Source organism: Lathamus discolor, chromosome 3, assembly GCF_037157495.1.
Source record: "Lathamus discolor isolate bLatDis1 chromosome 3, bLatDis1.hap1, whole genome shotgun sequence".
NCBI classification, from domain to species: Eukaryota; Metazoa; Chordata; class Aves; order Psittaciformes; family Psittacidae; genus Lathamus; species Lathamus discolor.
In genome coordinates this window covers 11,827,387-11,850,109 of record NC_088886.1, presented here as the reverse complement: position 1 = coordinate 11,850,109, position 22,723 = coordinate 11,827,387, and the positions used below count along the sequence as shown (strand labels likewise).

General features: G+C 41.6%; 1 protein-coding gene across 2 annotated transcripts in view; it reads right to left on the bottom strand.

The window, feature by feature from the left end:
- Positions 1 to 22,723, bottom strand: part of EIF2B3 (eukaryotic translation initiation factor 2B subunit gamma) — a 100,268-nt gene that overhangs the window by 29,271 nt on the left and 48,274 nt on the right. For both annotated transcript variants that reach the window (XM_065673492.1, XM_065673493.1), the window contains 3 exons: positions 19,980 to 20,069; positions 1,851 to 1,981; positions 1,031 to 1,224 (listed from right to left, as the gene is read on the bottom strand). In XM_065673492.1, coding sequence (XP_065529564.1) covers positions 1,031 to 1,224; positions 1,851 to 1,981; positions 19,980 to 20,069 — 415 coding nt within the window. The remainder of the gene's footprint in view (positions 1 to 1,030; positions 1,225 to 1,850; positions 1,982 to 19,979; positions 20,070 to 22,723) is intronic.

The following is a 22,723-nucleotide window of genomic DNA, read 5'->3' as shown; positions in this document are numbered from 1 at the left end:
ACCGAGGAGAAAGAGCTCCAGTGTGTAAACTCACTCTGCCATGCTGCAATTTAATTTGCATAAATTCATCCATTCATTTTATTAAAAAGGAATCAGCTCAATCTGAGAGCACAGGCAAGGCAGTGACCACTTCCAGGACCCCAAATACAACTTTATTGCTCTCCCAGTCCCACTTCCAGAGATCTTGAGTCCTTCCCTATTGCACTCCCTATTGATTTTCAAAACTAGATGAAACTGTCCTCTAGTTCAAGCAACAAAGTTCATCACTAGCACAGTGAAACGAGAACTTGTATACTGCATCGGCCAGTGTAGTAAATAACCCCAAAAACCCTCCCTCCCCCCAACATATTAAAAGCTTTTAATCATCAGCTCATTAGCTAGCACAGGGTTTCTGTAATCCTCCCCCCTGTGATCTCTTCTTTTATGAATTTTTGGTAGTGTCAAAGTGAAAGCTGCAGCAGGTCAGCACCCCACCTCTGTGTTTACCTGGAGTGCCACTGTAGGGAAACCTCTTCATAAAATAATTCTTTCAGAATGGAAAGCATTAGGCAATTTAGAATGGAAGGCAATTTGAATGTATGGGTAGTTTATGTCTTCCTGCAAATCATTAGTAACCTTTGCCATAATCACTGAGAAAAACAAGTGTTAGGAAGAGTCCAGTTAGAACTGATCTTGCCTTTAGGACATGGAGGACATTGACTAGATGAGCTACCAAAGCTACTTCCAGCCTTATTTTTCCACAATTCTTGGCTCTTTGGCTGCAGGTCTTACCACCCCCAAAAAACCAGAGGAGTGTGTGAAGTGGGGGCTTTCTTAGCTATATCAAAGCTATGGAGTAAATTAGTGACAGAACTGTTTCCTGGCCTCATGTCCCTATCCAGAAGCCAGTAGGGTGATGTGCGTAGATAACATGGCGTTGGTTCAATTCCCACACATTCCTCAGCTGTATCGCAAGGAGGCATTCCTGGAGGCTGACATGTCCCATAAACTACTGCAGTATTCCCACATGGCAGTTCTGTATTTTCCTCACCTGTCGGTTAGCTTCAATATACAACCCAAGAGTATTCACTCGGTAACACAGTCCCTCTTTCATTATATGGACGTAGCAGCGCACTTTTCCTTCATGGAGAGTTTCATTCATATCTCCTCTATGATCATTCCAACAAGAGTTATCTGCAGCAGGTTTCAGCAAGCTATTATCTTCCTTTATGAAACTATAAATGTCTGGAGAACACACACATGCATAAAGTTAGACAGGATTTAATGAAATGCTTTCTGAAGAGGAATACTATTAAAATACTGTTGGTGAAGGGAAATCTTTGCCTCGCATCATCTAAATGGCTAGATACTTAGCAATCATTAACAGATTTTATCACACATAGAGTGAGTAAGTGCTTATTTTTATTCTGCAGGTGCGAATCAAGGGATCAGGACAGATGCAATGTTTTGCCCAAGGTCACACAAGGAGACAGTGGAAATGCTAAAAATAAGTTCCAAGATCTGAGATCCTGTCCAGTTTCCAGTGGAGGGCAGTTAAGACTTAGTCTGTTGTCCAATTCAGGAACTCGCTCCTAGAAATACATTTTCAAATGTGCATTTACTTTTACTGTATTCCAGAGAGAACATACAGAGCACCCAGCTGATCTGGTTTCACTTTATAGCAAAATAAGGTCAGGACAAAAATATTTATATAATGCACGATATTGTTTGAAAAAAGAATCTTTGCTGTCATGAAGTATAACAGAAAAAAACCCAAATCCTTAAACTAGTGTTTCAGGCTCATTCAGTACTCTACCCAGTAATTAGCATATGGGCTTTAAAACCATCCAATCTTTGATACTTGTACTGACCTAGGGATGTTTGTTCTTTTTTCTTCTGGTCCTCTTCTCTGTTGTCTAGTCCTTGCTGCAATGATGTAGGAGAAGAGAACTGTTTCCTAACCAGATGTGGAATTAGCTCACTCCGGAGAGATGTGATTGATCTGGGGAAGAAGATGCACACATGAAGGCTGTAAATACTAAAACTTGCATGTCTTCATTGTGCTTGCATAACATTATCAGGCATTTTGCACATTCTTCATGATGACAAATCAGAATTCCGGGTACTCCAAGACATCTGGCACTAAGACAGTGTCCACTAGTCACATGCTTCCTTAATGCATTAAAATATAAAGGAAAATCCAAAATAAGGAAAAAATTTCATCTTCAGAACTAATTTGCCTTTATTTTAACAGAGATGTCTATAAATTAATATGGCATCATCCTACAATTCATGCTTGTGTGCAGAAAGTACCAACATCATAATGATAACAACTGAAATCCACTGTATGTGGCTTAAAAAAATAGCATCAATTGACAGGAAAAGAGAATAAAGTGCCTACAGAGCAAAAACCAAAGCAGCGACAAATGCCTTAAACAAGGACCGTGGATCACTAGATTATCTTTCCTCTTGCATTGCTTTATATATAACAATGAATCAAGAAAAACATCTCCCCAGTACACAAATATCAATGTAGAAAGTCTACTGTGCAATGGGATTGTAACCCTGGCAATTTAATTTTGACTATTAGAAGATAATTTTACTTTTCAATAAAGTATTTGGAAAAGGCCACAAATCAATAGTTTTTACAGCAGGAGTGCACGAGATGCGGTCTTAAAAGAGCTTTATTGTTGTTGTTTCATTATTTTAACAATCTGCATTTAGTTATTGAGTTGTGGATTATTTAAAGTAGTGCTTGGGAAAATCATGAGGAAAATGAACTCAAACTTGGCATGTATAAGAGGAAGTGCTAAACTTCAGAGGAAGGATTGGGAGAACTAACACGGAGAGCTTGGCTAGGGGAACTCCACAAATGATAACCCACAAAGAAAGAGGAATTACTTAGAACAGAAGACAGCAAAACTAGGAACTAACTGTAGATTAAATTAAAAAAGGAAAGTACTAGAATGAGTATCCTGAAAGTGATTTTGGTTGGGAAAATCTATAGCAAAAGTGGATCTGAAACAGTTCAAACTTTAAGAAACAAGCAACTTATAACCTGCCTGGGCCTCTCTTCAGGTCAATGATAGTGAAGCAGATCTAAGGACCAAAACACTCTTCCCTGCCTATAAATGTGATGAGAAGATTCAGATGTGATTGCCAGTTCAGCCTTATGACCAAATACAGTGTTTTCCTTTTTCTTGACAAACGCTTCCTTCAGTCCTCAACTGTAGGTGGTGTCCCATCCACCCTCCTTCAGCGGGATGATCTAACCCATCCCAGATCTGAAATCCGGCTTTCATTTTTCATTACAGACAAGGAAAATCTCCAGTCTTCAGTCTCTCCTCCTTCTTGAAAATAAGATGATAATCACCTTCAGATAGCCCTATTACAGGAACTAATGAAGCAAAACACTTCATTTGTTAATCACCAAATTTCTCCCTGCTAACCGCTTACAGGCGCGCTCTGCCACGGCCGCCCTGGCCCCGCGCTCTGACACACGTGTGGCTCTGCAGATGGGCAGTTTACTAGCTTACAATGTTTGCCTGCAGCTGTGCCATTCAGCAGTGATTTCCTGCTTGGGTTTTATACTCCATCCAAAACCGACAATCCTGTGTTTCCCTCAGAGGCTGGCCATGGCATTTATAAGATATATTACCTATAAAATATCCAAGTATTTGGCAGTCTTAAATAGTCTGATGCAGTGGACAACACAACACAGTAGGAAATAAAAGCAGTGGAACGGGGAAAAGACAAAGTTTTGCCTGGTTTTTGATGGTTTAATCTTTCTTGGCCAAACTCCTGAAGCTTTCCTGCAATTCTCTGAAGTGCTAGCCACATTCCTACAGCAAAGGTGGAGTAAATCTCCAGGTCATCCATAAGATGTGGCTCAGAAACACACCCTTCTTACTGGAAAAGGAAAACCAGGAAGGTTTGCTTTGCTTGCTGTTTAAACAATTTATATGCGACATCAGAGGAATTTGCCTTTGGAAAGTATTTAAAAAAAAAAAGTGGTTAGGCACTTGGTGACAAAAATTTGGGAATTTCTGGTGACAGATCTTGCAAATGTGGATATACGAAGTGAGAGCGTGAGAATATAATCTGACTGTCAACAGCGGGGGAAACCAAACATCTGGCTGGGACTAGCTAAGGAATTTAAATCAAAGGAGGGATAGGACTGAAGACCCTTCATCAGGAGAGAAAAAAATTCAGCAGGAGTTTGGAAGAACCAACTGGCCTGTAACCTAGATTCAGGAGAAAACAAACCAGAAAGGTTTCTAGTTTAGTGTGTTAAAAATTCTTACAATCAATCCTCAACTACATGTGCCTACATTAAGGAGAAATAAGTGTAAGACTGTATATGCTGAAGAAAGCCTTTTTTTATTCTCTTCAGGTTTTAAAACTTGGCATCCCCTGGTTTCTGAGCTTGTTATTTTCTTTAGCACTAAGAAGTAAGAATGAAATACCCACTGAGACCAACATAAGGAAAAATCTACTAGACCCAGGAGAAAGAAAGTGGAGGGGTGGCTGGAAGGAGGGGAGGACACACAGAATTTTGGCAGAAATCCAGTTCTAAGCCAGCTCAGAATACCCATGCTCTGATACCTCACAGCAAAATCCAGACAGTAGAGCGGATAAAAACCCTGCCTTTGAGAAACATTTACCAAAACAAACGTGCTTTCACGAATTCTAGCCCAAGTGACGAGCCTTTTTCATGATCAAGTGACGAGCCATTTTCATTCCCTAAAATGCGATGTTTGAAGTTATACATACCTGTTTATACCTTGACAAAAAGCAGTAGGTTTTCAACTAAACCATGAAGGAGTGACAGTGCCGTTACATTGCTGCTTAAAAAGAGAAATGGGGGGGACTAATCCCTGAAGCACTTTATGTGGCTTCAGTCCCGCGAGAACAACAGACCGCAGCAATTCTGAAAGGGGTTGATCCTGATCACATTTTAAGCAAGTAAAAAGAAGAAATGTCTCTGGGATGGAATCTGCCATCCATACAGGTCACAACAAAGTGGGATGTTGGGAAAAGACAGTGCATACATGGGGGGAAATGAAGACAACAGGGCAGTTGAAATTCATGGTGCATGTGCAAGAAACAGCTGGGAATGCAAGAGAAGGTGAAATTTTTAAAAGCAAAAGAACCCCCTGGAAAAGTTTACATTAAACGTACCGAAGAGCTCAGAGCACACATCAGTCATTTGCAGTCAGCGCTGCAGGCTGCAGCCTCAGACCTCAGCATTGTAAACCTAAGGTATCCTAGGTCCATTTTATTTGAAATCTAAGATGTTAAGGTACAAAAATGGATACTTGGTCAGACAACTGTAATTTCACCAAGTACTATCCTTGCCAGAGAGATGTAAGTATCGTACCTTTAGAACCCCTTTATCCCTGGTCCTTGTGCACTACAGTGTCTTCCCAGTGTTCCTAGGATTTTTGCAGGGCAGAGATAAGATTCATGCTATAGGAAAAAGTTTTAATTGTGAAGAACATAAGGTGAAAATACCCCAGATCCTTAAGTTTCATATTTAAACACAGCTACACAGAAGTTTTGGGGGAGTTTTAACTACAAATTAAACTAGAACAGTCTGTGATATGGCAGAATTAAGTTTGTATCTATGTATATTATATTACATTATATACGTTATGGCACACAGAGGGCCAACTTGTTGCTGAAAAGCAACTGCCTCTGGGATGAAGAGAAGCTTATTGAAACTTCAGCAAGATATGAAGAACAATGGAGACAGATGAAACACAAGAAGCATTTTGGGGGAAAAAATAAATGTTGACCACTTGCATTTAAAAAAGTTATGTATTTCGCAATTATAGTTCAAGGGGGTGAATTCTGCTCTTAGATGTAAGTATTGCTGGAGCCTCTGTCTTTCATTTGACACAGAAAATCATGGTTCTGACCAACACTGGTAAAGAAAAAGTCTCATCAAATATTTTATTATAGTAGAAGAGTCTATTTAAGTCTAAGTTTAGGCGATCTTGCAAAAGTCTAGGTACCAGGAGGTGCTGTCTGGCTTGACCCACAGCAGGAATGTAAGTATCCACAGCTTGCATTCCCTGCAGCCAGTTCTCACCAGCTTCAGACACCCTGAACACAACTGTCAGTTCCATTTACCGGCTGTCTTTCATTTTCCATGTTTAATGTTAAACACCATAAAACGGTATTAATGAGTATTAGCATTTTAACATCCTCCCTGTTTTATTAATCTGTGATGAAGCATGAAATCTACCATTGCTGTCAGCACCCACCTGTGAAATCTGCAGTTACTCTCCACGGGCTAGTTGCAGGGGGTCTCCCTTGCTATCATCATTAGCACAATCAGCTACATCTACAGGTGCAGACAGTGTTTGTGATTTCCCCCCTACAAACAAGATGATTATTAGCCCTTTTATAACCTACTTTTGCCTTTTTCCTTTCCCCCTAACAGGCTAATGTTAGCTCTTGTACAACTATGCAAGTATACAGTGGGTTGGGTTCTGATCTTAGCTCCATGGCCTTCAACAGAGATTCTTCAGATCACATCAAAAGGAAAATATGAGGCTGTATTTCAGACTGGTGCACATAATTAATGTTAGAAATGTATACATAAATACAACTAAACAAATCCTAAGGCACTTACAGTTTTGGCCAGAAGAAGTTGCATGTTTATGCAGAACAATAAAGATGTAAGTAAAGGGGGGGGGGGGGGAAGAGGGTGTGCTGGAAGAAAGAGAAAAGTTAATTTTGAACCCTGTAGGTACATAGTTCATGGTTCTCATCGCTTAAAGGATAAAGCCAAATAACATTTAAAAATTCCATGTAAGCTGGGAGCTCTCTTGTTGAATCTCAACGTTATTTTCTCCTGATCCTTTGATGGAGATTAAAAATTTCCATGTGAATACAAAGAAAGAAACAACAGTTACTCTGAGATTTTTTCCCCAAGCATTTAATGCTCCAAACTAGAGCAGCCAGCCACCGTTCCCATCTCCTCCCCCCTCCTTAAAGGGAAAAAAAAAGTCAACTCACTTTGAAGAAAAGACAAAACAGGGTCAGGGCAAGGGGGATTAGGGAAATGATATTTATATCATGGACCAAATTAAAATGTCAATGCAAGAGGCAGGCAAACAGCCCTTGCCACATATATACACCAGGCATGTTTCCTCAAGGAAACAGGAAAGAGATTTGAAAAGAGTTAATGCAGTCCTGAGTTAATACCACCTGCTTCAGACTCAACACCACTTAAAAGACAGTGTTTGGGTCCATTTCCCACAACGCGGTTTTAACAAGCACAATGGAAAAAGCAATTACAGGCCTTTTCCCCTTCTTCTCATTGATTCACTGCTAAAAAAGCTGGAATTTCTGAGACATGCTAAGAATGCGGAGAAAGCAGAGGACTGGGTTCAAAAGGAAAAAATATCAAATGATGAATTTATAGGGTGTGCCACATCCCCGCAAGAAGGCTATTTCTGCCTTTATTCCTTGCAAAAATCTTTTTGCTTTTGTTTGGCATGCCTAAGACCAATTATAATAAAGGAAAACTCCAAAGTAACAAGGCAAGCCAGTAAATTACCAGGCAATTAGTTGTACCCAATTCAATAACCAGCAACACCAATCATGGCATCAAACAGATGTTATTTCTTGCCACATTCTATTTGCCCTGTTCCACTTTCAAAATTTCTGTCACAAAAAGAGTAAATATATTTCTCATCCCTCTAAATGTCACATTAATTACTTATTTATTACTTATTGTCAGTGTGTCTTATTATCTTTGGAGCTAAAAGTCTATGGAGAAGACAAGGAAACTTTGAGAAATATTCTAAGAGGTAATTCCACATGACTGCGTTTGTGCTTCATTTATCTTTCCATACTATTTTCTAACCAAAACCTTCAAGTCTGACAGCAACGTACTCCCAACATTCATAACAGTGTGTATGACTACTTCAAAAGCCATTGCAGAGCATGCCAGTATAAAAGCTGGTATGAGCTTTGCTTTACAGGCTCAAGTTTATGAATAACTTCCCAAAACTGCAGAATTGCCGCCAAAATCCCTGCATCCTGGATGATGGAGGGAAAGCAGAAGAAGATATGCCAAGTGACAGTCATAGACACCATAATGCAGAGAGGATCCAGATCAAAGTATGGAAGGGATGGTATGGATGTAAACCACATAAAAAGCCGTTCTCAAGTTCCACCAAGTCTGGATGCACTTAAAGGAGTAGGGATCTAACTTCCACTTCTGCCAAAAAACCCTTTGGGAAACAAGGCAGCTTTCTGAAAAATTGACCACAGAAATTAAAACTCCTCAATTACACATCAAATCCTTTGAAAGCGTGTGTGCACTCAGCTTGGGTCACCTAAACAACCGTACCTCTGCCCACTCGCCAAACAGCCAGGAACGCCCCACAGCTCCCAACTAGCAGAGTTTTTGCATGGGATTGCCAGCAAGTTTAGACATTTTTAGAACTTCTTTCTGACCAAAAGTCTCTGAGGCCGTCGGAGGCCACCCAGGGTGTTTGGCAGGTTGCACATGCTGCTGAGGAATGGATCTCATTCATTCCCAGACAGCATCCCATTCTTCTAAAACAAGCGCACCTGCACCAAGCGCAATTCCTTGCCAAAACTCATCTTTCCCCATTCTCTCCCACCTCCGCCTTTGCAGCCATCTGTGTCTGAATTACCAACTTCTTTCTAAATGCCTTTGAAATTAGGCTCTTTTTCTGAAAAGTGCACTTAACAGAGGCACTCTGATAATATGCCTAAACAAACACACGCATATGATGCTTTTGATAAAGATGACATGTATCCACAAAACTCATGAACTATGTAAACTTAAGGTGCAGCAGTATGTATCTTGATAGATAGACTTAAACACTTCAGACTTGGCTTCATAAAACATGTAAGTGTCAAAAAACATAGACATGGCTGTAGCTTCACATGGGTAAGCTTCACATGGGTAAGCTCTTCCACCCCGCTCCACTGAGGCTACATTGAAGGCACCACAGATGTCCACATCATCTGGCTCTGTTTCTCCATGCACATACTGTGTGTGGTGTTCTGCAATCAAACGGACCCATTCTTGGTTTGGCTCCACAACATGCCCATTCTTTCAGCAGTCTGGAAGATAAACTGGAAGCTCTGGTGTGTAGCTCAATCCTGCTTCTGCCTGTGCAAGGCCCATTTTCACACCCTCACTAATCCTTGCTCCACCCCTCCCTGTAGGACAATTCTTCTCTTCTCCTTTCTGTGGCATATGCAATGTGATCTTCTGTTCTATAATAAGACTAAACCTTTTTTTTGGTCACTTTACTGCTTCCTGAAGAACTTAAAGCTGAAGCTGTTTGGCCAGTGAATCCCATCTCTTCTTCTTCATGAGCCTGCTTTTATTCCTAATGTTCTTTCTGGGTGGTATTCACCCAGAGAAGTTTGGTGTAAAATGCTCTGTGTGCTACACTTCAACTCTGCACCTTTGATTTGGGGAAATCCTCCCCACTTCAGGCCTTAGACTACTTCAAAACTGGTAACTTAACTAGACAGCACCCAGCATTTCCCATAGACTGCCCTGTGGCTGTTTAAAATGTTAAATCCCTGTTTTAAGTGAAGAAATTTGTAGCTGCTCCCCCTTTATTCAAGACTGTTCTAAGATCAGCTCTTACCCTCATAATCTAGCTACTTGCCACATTCAAAATGGAACTTCCAGTAATGTTATTGACTGATGATTCACTGACTTAATGAAGGTATCTCTTACCTACTCTAAGCAGGCATGTGTGCCCTATCATCATTAATAGCATTTATTTTCCCTTTTATATGCAGGAAGTTAAAAGTCTCCCATCACGATAATTCAGTGCAATAATAAAGTCAGCAACAGTGCTACAGACATCTTTATTATTGTTCATGTTTCACTTGACTGGCTAAGGAACAATGAAACTGGAACAGCTTGCCTGGAGAAGCTGTGGCTGCCCTAACTCTGGAAGTGCTCAAGACCAGGTTGGGTGGGGCTTTAAGCTACCTGTTTAGTGGAAGGCGCTCCTTTAAGGTCCCTTCCAGCCAAACCCTTCTATCATGGGACTACTAGCTAGAATACAAAAGCTATGAGAAGAGGAATAGTAGGGGAACAACCACTATTTTCTTTCTTTTCCAAAAATTCAACTTGGAAGTAAAAGGGACTTGGCCATTCAGAGGGTCAGTCAGTGGCTGGGGTGATGTGGGAGAAAAGAGATTGTAGAAGGAAACTGGAGAGGGGAAAAAAGGAAAACATTCTCTTGAAAGGTTGTACAGTCAGATCATCTGAATAGAGAATACAGGAGAATTATGTTTTCCACATATACCACGATATCCCATACAAGGATCATATCCTCACAGGGAGATGTCTAGCAAGGTAAGGTAATAATTTCACCCCAAGTATTATCTTACATGCAAGTAGTGCTGTGTGGAAGAAAATTTACTGCACTCATGAAAGAGTACTTGGGGTGATACTGTCCGAGTGGCAATGATTTAAGGGAAAAGAAAGCAAAAAGCTCACATAGATGGATAAAATAATCATCATTCCTCCTTCAAAACCCACACCTCATAGGAAGACAGAAGTCCATTCGACTGAAGGCTACCCAAGGAATAGGGAAACAGTGGAAAAATAGTTAACAATTATAAATGTTTATTATCAGATAGAGCAAGCCCAGCCGAGGCCACCAAGAGGGCCAGGAGCACATGACGTAGGAGGAGCTGGGCTTGCTCAGCCTGGAGAAGAGAAGGCTGCAGGGGGAATCTGGTAACAGTTTTCCACTACCAAAACTGAAGTGATACAGAAGATAGCCAGACTTTTCCAAGTTGTATACAGTCAAAGAGCAAGAGACAACGGACAGAAGCTGCAACAAGCGAAATTCCAGTTGGGACATAAAGAAAACAACTTTTCAGTCAGTGGTACAGTCCTGGGACAAGGCCCAGTCTCCGTCCTTGGGGATTTTAAAATGTCAACTACAAAAAAATCCCTTGAGCAACACCAAAGTTAAGACTTACTTAAGCAGGAGTTTGTACTACAGACTGCAAGAGGTCCCTCCCCAGCATAAATTCTTCTATGATCCTATAACTGAATGTCCTCTCTACATACTTTCACAGGCAATTCACATGGTCGCTATCTGATGCTGTAAATCACAAAGTCAAATTTGAACATTTACTCTAGAAAAATCTGCATGAGGAGAAGCTTACATGTATAGAATACTGCACATGCTTTGAGTATCTCAGGCACATGGCCACGACGGCACATCATGGTCTCACAGGAAGACGCGCCATTATTCATGAAGTGAATCAGCTTCAGCTCAGGACATCTGAAGACATGCCTGTTCCCAGGTAGTTCACTAACAAGAAAGGGAACTGTATTTGTTAACAGAAGTGATGTGCTGAAAATCGTAATTAGTTTAAATCTAGTTTGAGTCATTAGTTTTTCTCCCCTCAGAGGTTTTGGAGCTTGATTGGTACCATGGAAAGATGATAATGGTAATGATACCCTGGAGGAGGAGATCAACAAATTTTAAGTCTTGGCATTTCTAGTAGGGAACAGAGAAAGCCCCAACAGCTGGATATGTTTGACAAGGAAAGGAAACGGGAAAGATAAATTACCATTTCACATTCTAATAGAGTAAATGCACTACGGAGGAGTTTAGTGTGCTGTTTTTCTTTTTCTTTTCCTTGTTTGGAAAGCTACAATCTATTTGCCCTGTCTTCACACAGTATACTTCCTGTAAGAGCTATTTGTTTATTTACCCATTTTAATCACAAGGAAAGTATTCATTATAAAATCTCTCTTTTCAGCAAAGGAGAAACCTCCCAGCCACACGGCTGACACATGTTAACTTGCAGGTATTCACAGAGCAGGTTCTGTTTTAAGCCATCTTTCAGGCAGCCACACAAAGACCACCAAAGCTGGGTGTTCAGCTCTGCCAGACCTCCCCCAGCCAGCAGGCCTTGCCAGGAAACACAGGTGACAGCCTGAATGATAAAAAGGCATTTAGAGGGGAAAAGAAAAAATGCACTGGTTTAGTCTGGGCAGCACCTTAATATAAACCTGCAGGGGCCTTTGTGTACAGCATAGCACACAGCCATCCAAGCAGGAGCTTCAGAGACAGTCACTCGCACCTCCAGTTTTCAAAGATCTCCTACTGCCCCTGCCATTTATTGGCAAGGAGAAGGGTGGCTCCACTGCAGCTCTTATGGCCACAGATCTCAGCACACAGCACTGAGACAGCAAACCTTCCCCTCCCCTCCTAGTGCTGGCCCAGCAGAGACTTTCCGGACCCGGCAAAGAAGGAAGCCTGCTCTGGGAATGCAGCTGAAGCTGTTTGGAAAGGCAGAGCACTATGACCTCACACAATTTGCTCTTATTTACTTCAGCAGTTCAAAAAAAGAATCAACAAACCCCAGTGTTTAACTTTGCAAACAAATCATACTGACTCTGGCCATAAAGCTTACTGCAAATTTGCTCAGTTCAGAGAAGAGTTTCTCTACTGGCAAATTCTGGAAGGCAGCTTTCCAGCACTGGAGGAACTGCAGAAGAGCTGATTTGTTTCCTCAGGTCCAGCTTGGCTTCTCACAGGGGGCACCCCGAGAGGAGGGCTCTGATGGGAAAGTGGGTTTCCCTGGTGGCAAGCAAGATGTCAGCACTCAGCATTCCCAGGACAAGGCACTGTGAATGCTTACTCAAGCCTTTTGAAGAGACCACAGTGCTGCTGTTTATCATTCTTGTCTTTCCAGTACCACACATCATCCCTCCTGGCCACAAACAGAGCTGCCTGTTTCCCAGGTGACTGTACAAGGGAAATAGTGGCTTTTTCTACACCCAGCAATTCAGAAACACTATATTTGGGATGAAATGGTTATTTGCAAAACACATTACTAAACACAATAAAAATTTTACTGTGCCTTTAGGAGAAGAAGGGGGGAAAAAGGGAGGACACACAGAAGTCTGTGAAGTGTTCTAATGTATTAGGAAGACGTGTGCTATCACCTTTAGATAGATGAACATAGTCTTTTGAAACAAAGTCCAAAGACCTCCTTACATTAGAAAATGCACTTGTCACTCTGGTACACAACAGAGAAGCCATAACATCTGAACAAACACACAGTGGCATCTGCCTCCGTAAAACCCAAGATGACTAACTTTCAGAGGTGGTAGAATTGGGGTATCTATAGATAATTCACCCAACATTTCCTATTGTGAGCTTCTGTCTTCATCTGTTCGCAAACTTTGCCAAAGTTTAACTGTTTTGGCTGAAATCACCGTGCCAGGTGTTTGCCTCAAGCTGAATCTGCTTTTTTTGAAAGCTTCATCAAAAATCTCAACTATTTTCAAGAACGAAATTATGGAAAAACCCCTTTGTTTAGTCCATGTTAAAAAAAATATTCCAAACTGCTCCGCTGAAAAGCTGACATGCTTCCATGCTTGCAATTTGGCACAAGGCTGTCTTTCCGTCAGGGCGTTACATTTGTAAACATAAAAAGTGCCCATACTACATCAAGCTGAGCCTGAAAACCCACTGTTTGCACAGGCTTGGAAGAGACCTGTTTTGCAGCTCAGTTTTTTGTGTCCTTCTACACTGGGCATACTCTGTTCTCTTTCTCTTTCTGAAAGAAAACAGAGTATGCTCCAGACCAAGGTTACCGAGGCTGGGCTGGATATTCTTTCAAGTTTAGAGCATCTCATCTCCTTCTGGTGACTGACCTGAAAGGTGATAAATCTATGTTGATAATGGCTACTCTCTTAGCAAGAGTCACAGTAGCCTTACTAATTCAAAAAGTGTCACATATATAAAAATAAACAGTCTTAAAAGAGCATCACAGTAACAGTTTGGGCGCTCAAATTAAGAAAAGCTCAAACTATGCTGTTTATACAACCTTAATGAAGACCTCATATATACACATGATGCCACAATCCTTAAAAACACACCTACATTTCCTCTCTCCTCAATCTCAATCTGTTCTTCACCCACTATTGCCTTGGGGATGCGTCAAGGTTGTGTTATGAGGAAAAAGAATGCCTACCTCATTTGTTAGAACATGTGTGTTAAATATACAAGGAAGAGGGCTGAGAGAGGAGAAAAGAACTTCTAATATTTAAGGCAAATGAACGATGCCCAAAGATCAGATTTTATTTTTTTAAATCCCTTTCTGTCAGAGAAGTTTACAGATTCTGAATGCAGAACATGAATCTTTCTGCAAGTTGCTACTGATTGCGTGCTTTTGATGTGATTAGTGTCACCCTGGACAGCTGTCATCAATGGTAAAGATTCTTTCAGCGTTAAGAGTCTCTGTATGAACATTAAGGTCCGAAAAATGGCAGACCTAAGCCAAAGATGCTTCAAACTTCAGCTCGTGTGTGCCTTAGTTTCCTACTTTCAGAATGGGAAAAGACCACTGCTTCACTTGTAGGGGTGCTGGATAGTTAATGAAGTGTGTGCAGAGCATTATAGTATCAGTGATGAGCACCGAGAATCCAAAAGGAAAGTATTTACCTTATCTTCAGAACAAGGTTTAAACAGCGAGCAAGTAAGGGTGGTGGCCTTCACCTGAACTTCAGAAGTTACATACAACATTGAACAGCGTCTCCTTCGGTGAGCATCTTAGGCAACAGATGAAACCATGGTCACAGAGGAAAAAAAACCAACCTACCAAACTTGGGAGTCTTGTAACTGGAGCCTGTGCCGTACTAAGTGGTGCATACAGAAGCAAAAGGTTGCACAGGGAGCCTCAGCTGTGGCATTTCCTTAGTGCCAAGTGCTTAACCTTGCAAAGTCAGTATTTTTAAATTTGGCTTTTTGTGTGTCCAACCTGTAACTAAGGATCATAAGAGCACGTTCATGATAAGCTCTGCACTGACGAAATTTGACAAAAGTGATTTTTGGGAGGTTACTTAATACGCAAGACCACATCCTGCTTTGTTTTAGGCAGCCTTGATCTGGCTTCAGATACTGTGGTCTACCTCAATGAGAGGTGAAAGGCAGCCTCCTCATATCTACAGGCTTGAGCTGTGAGAAGGGTGAAATCCTTACACATATATCAAATGTTGTCATCTGTGCCTGCACAACTGACTGTGGGCACAATGCCATTCACGCATACCTATATTATACGGGCATATTACACATACTTCTAAGCATATACACAGGATATATAGACACACATCTTCAACAGTTAAATTTCAAAAGCAAGACTGAATTTTCCTTGTTAAAACATTACAGGGGAAAGGGACTGCTTTATATCTATCTCCCACCATTGCTCTCCCCTAAATCAGGTATCTTATTTCACCAGGCTAGAGCTTTAGAAACACTCTAGAAAAAACAGAACACAAACTACCATGCGATTGCACTGTGATGACATTTCTTCTGCTAGCAGCTCTGCTGGGATTGTTAGCAAGCCAACTGTCAGCACACAGTAAAGAAATACCAGTGCATGCCTGTGCAGCATGCCGGGCTCACAAGGCACAGTCCTGGATCCTGCCCTCCCCTACAGATGAAGTTCACAGGGGAAAGGGAATAAGGGCTCTCTTCTTCCATCTGCCCTGAACGCAGCAGCGAGGCAGGATTCCAACCTAGCACTCAGGAGAGTGCCAAAAAAGGGGACTGGCTACTGTGCTGGCTGCCACCCCAGGCCCCAGGGGTGTGAGGCCCGCCAGCTGCAGGGTGGAGCCGTGCCCCCAGCCAGCTCCAGCCTCTGCTGCTGTCTAGCCTGCTGGCTCAGCTCGAGTAAGGATTGCTCTAAGAACAGCAATAGTGTGCGGTTCATCATGTGGTGCAGGTGTTCACCTCCAACTATCCCTATCTGTGCTGGCAGAGCAGCTCCTGAAACACACATGCCTGTCGTCCCCATGCCACAAAGTGCAGCACCTGTAAGATCTTCAGGTTAGCTTTACTCTGGAAAAGGAAGTGTTTAGGAAAGAAACGCTCTCGCCTGAATACAGGGAGATCTCACCCCCCCTCCTGTGCAAAGATGTGATACAACTGAGAATCATAGAATGGTTTGGGTTGGAAAGGACCTTAAGTTCATCCAGTTCCAACCTCCCTCACCCTAGACCACATCACCCAAGGCTCTGTCCAACCCAGCCTTGAACACTGCCAGGGGTGGAGCATTTACCACTTCTTTGGGCAGCCTGTTCCAGTGCCTCACCACCCTCACAGTAAAGAACTTCCTTACATCTGCCAAACCAAGACCAACCTCTGTAACTCTAACTTCATCAATGCAGAAAGGAACCTGGGGAAGAACCAAAGGTCTCTGCACAAAAATCCCCAGACACAGTTATAATCATCAGAAAATTCATCCCAGACAAGCTGCTGCTTAGTCACATTGAAGTCATGGTCCCTGTTCTGATGGGATAAAACCGTTTGGTAGCAGAGTATGGTCTGTGACCTCTTGTGAAGCTAGTGGGAACAGACCCCAAAGTCATTAACACTATGGATGCAGGGATGAAGATGTCCATCTCTGCACAGAGCTCTGAGTGCCCAAACTGGCACCCCTGGCAGAGGCTGTCACTGGAGCTGATTAAGAGCACTCAGATAATCAACCTGCTCAGTAATGCAGGAGTGGGGAGAGAAGGCAAGGAATAAATACCAGCTGTAGGGAATAACAAACTGCCAGGGGCAAGAATTTCTTCAGTTGTTCCTCAAGGCACTGTGGAACCATGAGTGTTTGACCTTGGTACATCTGGACAGGGTAAGACATACATATTTGTATGTCTGGACATACATATTTGAGGGGGGTCTCATAAGCAGACCATTTCCTCTGACTTACGCAAAAGGCACCAGCAATCTCTGCTTTTTAAAACTCAAGAATTTGTTTGGTTTGCTACAGTGCAATAAAACCTCAGACAGGAGAATCTACTCTACAGTCCTATTAAATTAGTTCATTAAGGTGTATTAAAGGACTACAAACTCAGTTACAGACTACTGAACAGTATTTTGACCTTTCCTAATATCTCCCATATTAGAATCTCACTGCTGCCAAACACTGATTATTCTCCAAACAATCCCACCCAGAAAAGGAAACAAGTGCATAGAAAAATTAAGGGACCTGTCTAGTACCACAAAGCAAGACAGTGGCCAAGCTGGTGATAAAACCTTGGTATCATGACTTCATTCTGGAGCTGAACAACAAATTCAGCCTTTTTCCAGATGCGTCATATAACAAAAGTTGTCCCAAATCCTAAAGCAAGATTCATACACTTAGATAAACCAAAGCTTTAGCAATTTCACATACTCTTTTCCCTGTTTTCATACTAGTTGCTAATTCCTTTGGACTTTACCTACAATGCATATATCATCCCTGCCCATGGCAGGGGGGTTGGAACTGGATGATCTTGAGGTCCTTTCCAACCCTAACTATTCTATGGTTCTATGAAGTGGAGGAATGTAATTTACCCTTACAGGTGCAGCTACAAACTACCTTCGCTTGGGAAGAGCTTGCTCTTGCCACATCTTTGCAGCTAAGCAGGGACTACACTGGTGTTTTATCCCATCTGAAGCAACACAATTACATTAATTTTCATGTAATTCTTTGACCTGAAAAATAATCATAATTTTCCTCTACAAAAAGACCGAGCTGCTGCCAGCTGTTGATGTGAATTTTTTACTGCTGGGCAACATCTTTTCTGCTTTGGAATGTCAAAATAAGACCTGAAAAAAATGTAAATGCTTCACTGAGCTACAAACAATGAAAGAAGGTGTTCTGCCTGCCGTCAAACCCCGCTGCTAAAATATTAACACAATGTAAATATTGTAATATTGAGGAAGTACACTGTGTCAGTACTTCCTGGCACCACACAAGAGCTTCACTGTTCGCTTCAGTCCCTGCTGTTAGTTTTAAACACACACAACTTAAACAAGGCATCTGAGCTTCTCCAGTCCTGGTGCGGAATTGCAGAGAGGCAAAATCTTACTTTAGGTTCTCTCTAGACTAAAAAACAAAGTATTGAAAAGAATTCTTAAACCCAAACAATTATGTAGATGTCAGTACTTTTGAGGCAAAAATATTCCACAGGGTCTTTCAAAAGTCCTGGCATATTGCTGCCAAACATGGAAAGATCTTTGGATATGCACTGTCCTCCCCTTCCTCAGGGAAGAAAAACAAGCTGCAAATGCCCACTGATGCCAGAAGCCTGAAAGCCCAAGTTATTCCTCATGGCAAAAGTCCCATTCCTCAGATTTGCCAGTTAAGCACATTACTTGCAATTGACTCTCTCTCAATTGCCTCAATAAGCAGCATGTGTGTACTAAGGAGAATGAAGCAGCTACTTGCCATTATTAAGCCAGATGTTGCTATCAGATCTTAAAAAATGCTGTCTAACTGCTATAATTGTGTACTGGTCATGGATGTGTCACAGAAAAGCAGCACAGTTTCAAGAAACAGTGAAGACAGAGAATGACCTCTCTATAGAAAACAAGAAAACCAACCGGTTGTATTTGCAAAAGGTCAGTAGACTTGTTGTAGGGACAACTGGGAGAGTTCAGAGCAGGACTTCACTCTGCTGACTTTGGTTAACGCAAGGTGAAATCCCACCACTGGCAAAGCCAAGGTATCATCAGTTTCAATGGAAATAGCATAAAGCCTTGAAATCTGAAGTTACTGCTATCTACACTTAGAGGCCTCATTGTGTCACACACTGCAGCATGTTTGACAAAGACTGTCCTTGTCCCACAGACATAATGATCTAAACTCAAACCAGCATGAAATACAATGGAAAAAAACCCTGGATGTGTGAAACACCTAATATTCCAGAAATGTCTAATCCCAGCAAAACTAGACGGGCAGGATTTCAAGAAATGAGTCCATGTTGTGTTATGACAAAAGGTGTAAACACTGCCTCGTGCTACCACAGGAAATACAGGAGGTCCCAACCGTCACCGATTTCCTAAAATACACTGAATAAATGGTTTATTCCAGACTTGAACAATCTGCTGCTCCTGAAACTTTCTCACCTTTCACACATGGTCCCATGCACAGATGGGAACTAAAATGACTTGTACAATGTCCCCATGTGCCAGTCAAAGTATCAGATAAGCTTTATTCTTGTGCATGCTAAGAAACTGCACTGGGGGTTAACACAGATTTTCCACTACATTTCAACTCACTCACAGCACCTCATTCTGGAAGAGCTCTTTTAATCATTTATCCAGCTGTATCACCGTATTTGTGTATGGTGGAGACTAACACAAATCTCCCCTCCTCAGTGCTTTTTCACGTGTCAATTTATCTGCTAAGGAAAAGCACTATGAACACAACACTTAGCCTCTTTATCTTTCATCTTAAAAGGAGAGAAAAACTCTTGGGAACTCAGTGAGCAGTCAATATATGCAATGGGCATGAGAGTGCTGCAAAAAGTCTAGGAATAGGACATCATTCCAAAACTGCTTACTGTGAGGGGGGTGGTTCATTTGTTTGTTTTTTAAAGATAAACACGGGGGTTTTTTTCATCTGTTTCATGAAATATTATAGCTAAGATCCTTCTCCACTTCCATAAATGGATGTTTTTCTTACTCTCGGTGGGTGGTCTCGGAGTTTTGACAGAGGAACATCACAAACTAAAAACATAGGATGCTACAGAGATAGCCCACCTGCAGTGGTGGTGGATGTGAAGGGGGAGAGAAGAGGTGATTGCAAAGGCCAAAACAGACTGTGGTGGGGGAAATCAAAGGTCAGAAATGTATTCACAGCCCTAACAATGGGGGAGCCTTGGTGAGACGAGCAGCCAAAAAGCACAAATACATCAGGGAAAGAAGAGATAAAGAAAAGAGGCAAAAATATCACTTATGCTGTTATTAGATACTTTCTTTAAAAAAAAGGTCTGAATAAGAATCTCATACATAATGCTTGGTATTCCTTTTAGTGCAGTTAAAGCATTTTGAAAACTGGTTTCTTCCACATTTCTATTTTATGCTATCCAGTTTAACAAAACAAATCTTCCCTTAAAAGCTCTGGTACAAACCACACGTCAATGCAAACAATTGTGTATTGTTTGGGTTTTTTACCTGTTTTCTACAAGGAAGTCTACCACGTATTTCTTCAGACAGTAGAGATGGGCATCCATCAGCCCTGTTCTGATGTGCATTCTGGGGTGCCTGGAAAAGAAAAAAGGAAAATCATGGAGCTTTGCATGGCCGTTTACAAGAGTTTGCCTTTGCACTTAGGTCAGTGGATAGTGAAAAGTGTGCAAAGGCAGATTTGCTCCTTTACATCTACTGCTGGAATAAAGAGAACAGCGCAGGCTGCCATTATTGGACTGTGTCTATAAACTTACACCTGCTGGCCCTGGGCTGATCTGCTGTGAAAGAAAACACCTCCTCCAAGGAGTCATTACTCCTGCTACATCTTCTCATGTAAGTGGAAATTGCACATTACTGGGCAGGAAGCCAAAGTAATGGGCCCAGAGTGCTAAAAGTTACAGTGGGTAATGTCAGGGTACAATAATTCAAAGCTTTTGGCTAAGTGCCTGCCTTAATATGCAAGGCTGTGCTTGTTCTGCTAGCAAACACAACAACACTACCGTATTTTTTCCAACACTTCCTGGAGGGGAATAGGGGAAGGAGATGGGGTCTGCTCACCTTTCCTACAGTACACATTACAAATGACTGCCACAGCTCAACTACAAAGCATCTGCCTATCCAGCCCAGTGGGGTAGAAAAGATCAGAAAAGCTCTCACTCATCGTTAGCCAAACAACAGCAAACAGGGAAGTCTTAGCTTTCAAACCAGGGGCAGGTTAATATTTCAGAAACTCAGAGATCTCCAACAGCTTCAATACTTTAAGAACCAAACTGTATATCATAAAGACTCATCAATTACTCCTATGCTCTTTATGGATTCTCTGCTCTTACGATAGCAGAACCTCTTTTGGAACCTGTCTTAAAGCAGATGGATATTTTATGCCAGTATTACTTTTCCTTCCACACACCTGTAGCCTCATTTGAGAGTGTTCTGGTGGTCTGAACTCTCACCACTACTTCTCAGGACAGAAAAGCCATATTTAGATGGCTTAGAAGCTAAGAATATTTAGCTTGCATATTAAAGAAGACAAAACACAATAGTCAGGGACTACACTGGGCTCTACCTGCACTCACAGTCCAGAGGCTATTAAGGAGAGAAATTTTAGTCCACACCTGAAATTGTCTCGGTTTTCATTTTTTCCTCCTTTGGTTTTCCTCCATTTTTCAGTGTATTTCTCAATTAACGCACTGAACTACCAACGTATTTAAGTCTTAACATTTTATAATTGAGGTGGCATTTCTCAAGCATACCATTCAGTTCAAGCTAAGTACATTAACTATAACAAATTCCTGAAGTCCCACTTGCAAAGGAAAGCTCCTATAATAGTAGCACGACACTTTGCAGAAAAGTATGTGGTACTAAAAAATGATCTATGCACTTTCAGTAGATTACTTCATTAACAAAACATGAGCTCACCTAGCAGTGCTCCAGTACTGATGCTATCAGTGGCCCAGATGTTACTGTGGAAGTCAGCCCAAATAGCAATGTTCCTTATGCAAAGAGGTTAGGGAATCCACTAATTTTAATGAGGTCTTGCAGTTGGAAGTCAGCAGACTCCCTCCTGCTCTGCCTCCTGAGGATGGTTTCCACATTTTGTGTATTTATGAGGGGGAGAATTTTCATACCTTCTCTGAGGAAAAGAGCTCCCTTGTATTTATATAACGAATATAATAGTTTATTCAAATGGGTGAAAGGGACAAATGGAAAGAAATGGAGCAAGGATGCAAGCTGGGAAAATGAACAAAACAATGGAACAAGGCAAGAAATATGTAAAAAAAAAAAAATGGATGCAACATGGGAAGGAGAGGGGAAAATAGGAGGAAAAAACCCAGTTCTTAAGTTGAAGATAACAAACAGGACACAGTTTCTTTAGTGCCAGAATGCCAGGTTCTTCTCTCCCTACCCAAGATCTACCGCAATCCCCTTTAAACACAAGGCAGGGGAAGGCTGCAAGGGGCACATATCAAGCAGAAGAGGGTAAAACAAGAACTCCTCAATAAATGCTGGTTCTGCTGCCAGTGCCTGTGTGGCTTTCACACATCCAGTCTCCCCACCTGCGCACTGGAATAACGCTATTTAGCTACACCACAGGACACTGAGGATTTGAAGGCTGAAGTTTGTATCTGCATGCAAGTATTGCACCAAGCTTTTCTGTAGCTAAGCAACTTTATAACAGTTACACAAAATCAGTGCAAGCGGATAGACAGTAGCACAGTGCTATCCTCGCTGCAGCTCCATCACACACAAAAAACCCCCCACAAAACCCAGCCAGACAACAAGATGTACTGAAACACCACCCTGAGTTAGCTTTCAATGTAGAATATACTAACAATAACGGAACATCATGCTAGACAAGAGGGAGGTCCCACAATGAAAATCCTCTGAAGCACAGACCACCTAAGTGATTTGCAACAGAATAGTCCCATAGATTAATATTATAATCACAGCTTCAAAGGTCAAACAGGCAAGTTTGGGCACATGCATAAACAAAGCTGTGATTTCTGTAAACCAGACTGGAGGAGAGAATAGCCACACTAAACCAGACTGATAAGAGCACTCTATCATAACAAGCCACTAAAGACAATGCTAATTTTCATTGACTTAATGCTTAAACCAGTTTATCTTCAGGTACAAGCAAAGGAACCAAATAATCTAACAGATAACAGCAAACTCCATCACCATTTCAAATGAGCATCTGGTTACTAATATCGAAAGCCACACTCCCTTCT